Source organism: Anoplopoma fimbria, chromosome 12 (genome assembly GCF_027596085.1).
Source record: "Anoplopoma fimbria isolate UVic2021 breed Golden Eagle Sablefish chromosome 12, Afim_UVic_2022, whole genome shotgun sequence".
Taxonomy (NCBI): Eukaryota; Metazoa; Chordata; class Actinopteri; order Perciformes; family Anoplopomatidae; genus Anoplopoma; species Anoplopoma fimbria.
Genome location: NC_072460.1, coordinates 15,636,032 through 15,643,301, shown reverse-complemented (window position 1 = coordinate 15,643,301; position 7,270 = coordinate 15,636,032). Strand labels below are relative to the sequence as shown.

The 7,270-nt window shown below is 39.3% G+C and overlaps 1 protein-coding gene across 4 annotated transcripts; it reads left to right on the top strand.

Moving 5' to 3' along the window:
* The first annotated feature begins 375 nt into the window (after window positions 1–375).
* LOC129100001 (ras-related protein Rab-7L1-like) lies at window positions 376–4,592 on the top strand. 4 transcript variants are annotated; one of them, XM_054609489.1, is made up of 8 exons: window positions 376–395; window positions 506–608; window positions 707–833; window positions 1,652–1,723; window positions 1,803–1,984; window positions 2,619–2,740; window positions 3,460–3,523; window positions 3,682–4,592. In XM_054609489.1, the coding sequence occupies exons 3-8, from the start codon at window positions 716–718 to the stop codon at window positions 3,742–3,744; spliced, it is 621 nt and encodes a 206-aa protein (XP_054465464.1). In that variant the 5' UTR covers window positions 376–395; window positions 506–608; window positions 707–715; the 3' UTR covers window positions 3,745–4,592. The 4 variants fall into 4 exon arrangements, with proteins under 4 accessions (XP_054465464.1, XP_054465462.1, XP_054465465.1 ...); XM_054609487.1 differs by having other exon boundaries at window positions 506–614; XM_054609490.1 differs by lacking the exon at window positions 3,460–3,523 and having other exon boundaries at window positions 381–395; window positions 506–614.
* The last annotated feature ends 2,678 nt before the right edge of the window (window positions 4,593–7,270 follow it).

Below are 7,270 nucleotides of genomic sequence, written 5' to 3'. Positions count from 1 at the left end.
ATATTCCATCAGTGTAGCATAAAAAGGAAAATAATAGTTGGCCATTGCAAAATTCCATACAAACTTCTTAAGTCTTGGGTAGAGCACGGAGGCCATTGTGTGTGATGGATAAAATGTTAAAAAAAGACAACAACTAATCCACAGCTGCTTGCACTGTTGGAGCCAATTCCCAATAACGTAATGTCATATTTCAAACAATTATGTGCAAGAGAACAATGTGAGAGAGAAACTTCAACTGTTCGTTTCCTGTTCCATAAAGGCGTGGTTTATGACAGTGATCTATTTCCGGCCTCTGGCTACTTCCTTGCTGAAAGCAAAACAAGTAGAGCTGAGGGCTGTACTACACAGAGAAAAGGACAGTCAGGACTGTTTAGGGTTAGGAAAACGTATTCTAGGTATAGAGTTTGCACAGTAAAGGGATCTTCATTTATTATATATATATATATATATATATATATATATATATATATATATATATATATATATATATATATGTATATGTAAGTTTATATTTTCAGGTGATACATTGAGTTCAAAAGGACTGAAAGTTAGTTAGAATGTTTATGGTCAACCACTGCAGAGAAAGGCTCAGGTAAAGCAAAGTCCAGGTGGGGGTGAGTATTTGTTTGATTACAGAACAATAATTTGCGTAAAAATCACATGATGTTTGAACTTTGAACCGTTGGCACGTGATGTTGTCTGACAGAGGAGAGCGATGAATGAGCACCTGCTGAAAATACTGATTGTTGGCGATGGAACCGTTGGCAAATCCTCCTTTGTGCATCGCTACGTCAGTGGACAATTCAACAACATGTACAAGATGACAATGGGAGGTGCGGCTGCTTTGGTTTCTCTATGTTCTGTTTTAGAAAGTGACTGAACGGTACCTTAATCTTGGTTTGGATCGTGTGTGTGTGTGTGTGTGTGTGTGTGTGTGTGTGAATATTTAATCATTGTTTAAAGCTTTGTCAGATTTATGTAAGGTTTACAATTTTCATCAAACCCTGGTTCATTGAAGCTTTATGGCATAATATTTAGATCAAAAACATGTTGCCAAATAATATAGCCTACATAAACATTTGATGTGCGGCACAAAGCAGCGTCATTTTTTCTGGAAAAGGTCAAAGTTTCGGAGCCTTCACTGCGCGATTGAAGGTTTTAACCACTCATGTTGTGCAGAATGGACATATTCAAAATGGGCACTATAGTGTACAACAACAGGGAGGCTCTATTGTCCAAACCAAGACGGCAAACTTTATTTCTCCTTTCAACCATGATAAAGGCAGGGCATCCTAGAGCCACTCCTTCCATTCTTACCTTTTGCAATAAAAACCTGAGACAAATAAACTGTAACCATTTACCAGATGCGCTCAGAGCATTTTGCCAGTATTGATAGTTTTAATGTGAAATATTCACGTGCAAGTATTTAGCATTTTTGTGTTGCTTATTTGTCATGCCCCCTGTGTGTGAACGCCTTTAGAATGAAAGTCTGGAATTCGGAAGTAAAATAATTATCTGATTTCCTATTTTGAGCAATATATGCAAGTCCAATTAAGTCTTCACTTCTGTTTCAGTTGTCTCACTTCTCACTTATTTCCCTTCACTTCCTCTATTTCTCTTTCTCTAATATGTATTTTCTTTATTTCTCTAGTGGATTATTCTGTGAAGCTGCTGCTCTGGTCGGATAAAGAAAAAGTCAGACTGCAAATATGGGACATCGCAGGTACAAAATGGTTGTTGGATGGACGGATGGACAGATGGACGGATGGATGGATAAAGGAAAATCTGTGTCTTCCCTCCAGGCCAGGAACGTTTCATATCAATGAACAGGATCTATTATAAAGGCGCACTGGGCTGTGTTGTGATGTTTGACGTCACCAGCTCGGCCAGCTTCCTTAACTGTCGCCATTGGAAACAGGACCTTGACAACAAAGCCATTCTGCCCAACGGAGACTTCATCCCCTGCATCCTGCTGGCCAACAAGGTGATTCAGTACACTTGAATAATTTATAGTGTATCATGACACCCTTTTGGCTCAGCAATAATAAATGCGCAATAGACTGTTGCTTGATGGATTAACACCTTAGGCTTTCAGCATCCTAGCATTATAAGTTTTATATTATAACAACATTTTAAACAAGAGGTGAGATTAGTGTGGTGTTAAAGGCTGATATTTTTGTCACTCAGTGTTTCTATAAACTAACTTAATCAACTATAATCAGACATACATTTCATAACCTTTTATTATTGTTCTCCAGAGAAACATGACAAGGAGATTAGTGAATAGAAGAAAGAAAGAAAGAAAGAAAGAAAGAAAGAAAGAAAGAAAGAAAGAAAGAAAGAAAGAAAGAAAGAAAGAAAGATTAGAATGGAAAATTCGATCAAATCAATTTAAAATCAAACAATGTCTAAGTTCCTCCATTCTATTTTGGTTTACCTAAGGCCAGCACAAATACAACTGTAATTATCAGATGAATAACCCTGAATGGAACATATATGTTTCTTAATAAACCAGAGCTAACCCTACACGTAACTCCAACCTCAGCGAGTCATGCAAGATTCTAAACCACTCACCCTATAACAACAAAATGTCGTCCTGCCTCTCTTTCTCTCCGCAGTGTGACCTAGCTCAGCGGGTTGTGTCCGCAGACAGCATCGACGAGTTCAGTAAGGCCAACGGGTTTGTTACTTGGATGGAGGTTTCGGTTAAAGAGAACAAGAACATCGGGGAGGCTATGAGGTAACTCCAGAAGAGATGAAAACACTGAGTACAGAGCTCAGATGATGCAGTGTGATTAAAGAGTACATTTAAGATACTTATTAAAGCCTGAAAAGTGGCATGATATGTCTTCTTCAAATGCTTAATGAGTTTGAAGTCCTATATTTTAGAAGTGCTAGATTTAGGCTGCAGTTGAATTTAATCTTTAACAATTTAGAGTAATCAATCAATCAAGGAAGAAGAGAGCCTTTGCTGACATTGGGAGAACATGCAAATTCCTCACAAAAAGACCCCTTGTCTAAGTAATGGACCTGAATCTAAATTGAGCGGACGTTGGTTTCACACGGGACAACAACAGCCGTCTCCTGGGTAAAATTCCTGCTTTGACCAACCCATCTACCCTGATCCACTCCCTTCATGGACTTCAGTGGACTATGATTACAAACATATTCGTGATGTGTGTCAAAAGCAGACATAACCCAGGAGCAATATGTTTCCCTCAAAAAGTAATGGACAGTGCAGTTTCTGTATGGAAACATGCTTTTTAGGAGATCAGGCTGGTTTGCTGTGGTGTTTAGCCAGGGCCTCTGTAAATGTCACACTCATGGAATATATTTCCTCTTTTTCGAGGAAGTGGCTTCACAACAGTTTCTTCAAAGCAACGAATTAACTGTTGAAAGCCTGAAAGAAAGTCAGGAAATTAGGATTTGGCTTTATGGGGACACTTTCGTTTAATCTAGAGGGATTTTCAGTGAGTGGATGGCAGCATGGAAACAAGAGGATTCTAAGGATCTGATATGTCTCGTAAGTATTGTAATTGACATGTTTTTCAGTGTATCTCACCCAAATGTCACTGAGATAAACACATGTAATTTAAGTGGCTGGATAAACAGATTCCTCAATGTGAAATGTAATTCAATGATTCATTGAATTCATAGAAGTCACTTTATGTTGTGTTTCAGGAGATTGGTGCAGGAGATATTGTCGGTTCAGTCCAGTCTGGACCCGCTCCAACCCAGACCTGAAGAATGCGTTAACCCTCAACTGGACTCAGAGTGCAACAGAGCAGCAGGCTGCTGCTGAATCACAGCGACAAGCTAATACAGACGGGACCTGCTCAGTAGTTTAGATCCTCAAGTTGTTTGGGGCGCAACTGAGCAAAGCACTTTACCCTCAAGTGCTTTTAGAAGCGGACAGTAGAAGCACATGGAGGCTGCGAGTGGAGGCACTCTAGATGTCGATGTAGGGAGGTGGAGATTGGTTATGCTGCTGAGCAGATACTTCTGTTCATGTGTGTGTCTGCATGGATCTAAAATGGTTCAACAAGAACTGAATCAACACACAGTTATCTAAAATTTGATCAATATTCGATTCAAGTTCATTTTAGTTCGTATTACCCCAGCAAACACAGTGATCGCCACTATGGGGGAAGGACGAGGAAAAGAGATAGGCATGAAGAAACAGACGGAGCAGAGGCAAAGTGTGAGAACAAGGTGAGGAGCGTGTTCAGCAAGACGCCAGGTCACCTCCTCCATTAGGCTGAAACACATGGTGTGTGTTGCGTTCCAATACCTATACTAACATACTATTTAGTATGCGAAAACAAGATTTACTGTGTCCCTAATGCATAGCAAGTCAAATACAATATGCCAAAAATACCATGATGTCCTACTGCATCTGCTCCATTTTTACAGTATGCAAGCCAACAAGCTTTTCTGACTATTCTGACCCACAATCCTATGCATAGCAGATATATTAGCATGGAATCAGAGTCCAAGGTGCCATGATATGAGAAAGTAAGGTGTCCCTATGGAATGCATACTGCATGCAACAGTAAATATGTGTACGTCAGCTGCAGTTTGCAATAAAAGTAAAAACAAATAGTATGGAATTATTGAACGCAGTTGTGGTGTTCCTGTGCTAAGGAGCAGTGTTTGTGTGTGTGTGTGTGTGTGTGTGTGTGTGTGTGTGTGTGTGTGTGTGTGTGTGTGTGTGTGTGTGTGTGTGTGTGTGTGTGTGTGTGTGTGTGTGTGTGTGTGTGTGTGTGTGTGTGTGTGTGTGTGCATATATGGTGTAAGGCAAATGGTGGGAAGGTGCTACTGTGTTAGTGTTTGTATGTGTCATACAAATGCACATGGATGTGCATGTGCAATGGGGACGTCAATAGCTCACACACATGCTGTTGACATTCTGCTTTTCATTTGTCAACATGAGCCTGTGATAGCAGAGACTTGTGGGTAAATCCCCACTGTTTTTAAGGCAAGGCAAGTTTAGAGCACATTTAAAGCGGAAAAACATAAAATATTAAAAGTCAAAAGTCAAAGTGCAAAAGAAACACATCAAAAAAGAAATTTAAATACAATATAAAAATGTTAAAGATACAAGAGAAAAGACAATAGAAAAAATGTTAAAAGGATGTTAATAGGACAACTTTAAAGTAGAAGAATAAAAGCTATAATGCAGTGTAAGAAATGATTTAATTAAAGGCAGCGGCAACCAGAAAAGTCTTCTGCCTTGATTTAAAATAAATGAGAGTTTGCATAGAGTATGACCATTCGGAAGCCAGTGTAAAGACCTCAGAACTTGATTGATTTGATCCACTTTCTTGGTCTTAGTTAGGACTTGAGCAGTGGCGTTCCGAATCAGCTGTAGCTATCCAACCTATTTACGACACATCGTGAGGCAGTAGTCCGACTCACTATTGCCGAAAAGTCCGACTCACTATCGAAAAGTTTTCTGCCATTGTGAGCTAGCTAATGTTGTTTGAAAACCGATCTATTTTGTGACAATGCATCGGTTTTCAAAATGAAAATGTGATGTGCTTGTAAGCGTGTGCTTAGGAAATTTGACCTTCATTACATTATTGTTATTCATAATGGCAGGCAGTGATGGAGGAGGGTTAGCAAAATACAAATTAGAGCAGATGGTGTCACAACCCATTTTTACAGACCAGTTTATTTATTTTCCTTCTTAATTTGAAATTATTTTTTTTCACTCACTTGGGAAAATGGTTCTCAGAAGGGTTTTTTTCAACAATCACGAGTAGGACTTAAATTACAATAATCAAGAACACTACTCTAAATAACGCAATAACCACAAGCCACAGCAATATTGCTATGGAGAAAAAGTCATTCAGACAGGAAGATTTAAGCTGTAGTAAATTCAGAACACTTTCTCAAAAAATGCCGCCAATGATGAATTTTTCAAACACTGACACATCCTAACTGCTATATTGCGAAGGAACAGGTTGCTTATCTTCTGTTGATTCAACCAGAATCAACCAGTCCATTCATATCGGGCCTCATACGAAAACTAGTGGTGGCAACAGTTTGTTCTCAAGTGGCTCGTCAGGCAATGGCTCAAACCTGAGTGGGATTTATCAATTAACATTTAATGTCAGGTTCGTACAGTTAATGCAGTTTAGAGGTGAGGTTTCAGATTGCAACCTACTCATGGTATTTTGACCTGAGCGGGATGTTAAAAGATAAAGTCAGGGGGTGATTTATCCTGATAGGAACATGAACATCAACAACAAGCTGCATGACTGGTCAGTCGTGTTCAAACCTTGCTTTGGAGACAAATGTTTGACAGATGGATTGACAGACAAATGGACACAGCCCAAAATCAGGTCAACCCCAATCACTGACAAACAAGCAGAAATAAATGTTGCTGATTTGCAGCCTACGTGCATGTGAGTTTGAAGAAATTGAATTTTAAATTATCTTGTGTTTGCACTTCCGTATGGGTTTTCTGCCTCTGTGAGTAAGCTTCTATTCGTATTAGTGAGTTGGAGGAAGGCAGGAGCTCTCTGCTGTGACTCAGTCATCCACACATGCTACAATCCTGGATAACCCTCAACCAATTGGCCGGATGTTGCACAGATGGACTTTTTGTCAATGTGGTCATTTGTCATTACACAATAAGTATGACATCATGCCCCACTCATCATATTCGTTTCTATTCTGTCATTTTAAAGGACTCATTACTCTTAAGTGGACACAAATATGTAAGGTCGGGGGTCAGTGAAGAGAGGGAGCGCTACTCTCCTGCATAAGACATGTACCTCATTATCCTCTGATTGGACTCTGATGTCTCTTAATACAGCCACGGTCGCTCTACCGCCGCTTCATCTAGTGGCGGTTGTCAAAAAAGTACATTTTTTGTCTCTTTTCTTCTATATTCTTTGGTATTAGTGAAGAGGAGACGTTACCCTTTCAATTTCCATAAACAACCATAATCATAAAAATATAGCATATCAGCATGCTAGTGACTGGCATTAGCGATTAGTATCAGTGATTAGTATTAGCGATTAGCATCAGCTAATTAAAAAGGATAAAGGCTATCATGAACAGTAATTTAAAAAGTCTGGTTAAATGATAAAGTAACATAGATCAAACCCAGCAGTTTATGAGTTGATTTTTATGTTCCAGGACAGTAGCGTGAGAGCATGCTAAAATTACCAACTAGCAAGTTGCTAAATTAGAAGAATGTAACAACTACTTAATGCTCCATCCACACACTCTTGTCACAGCGTAGGATAGCACATTGCTA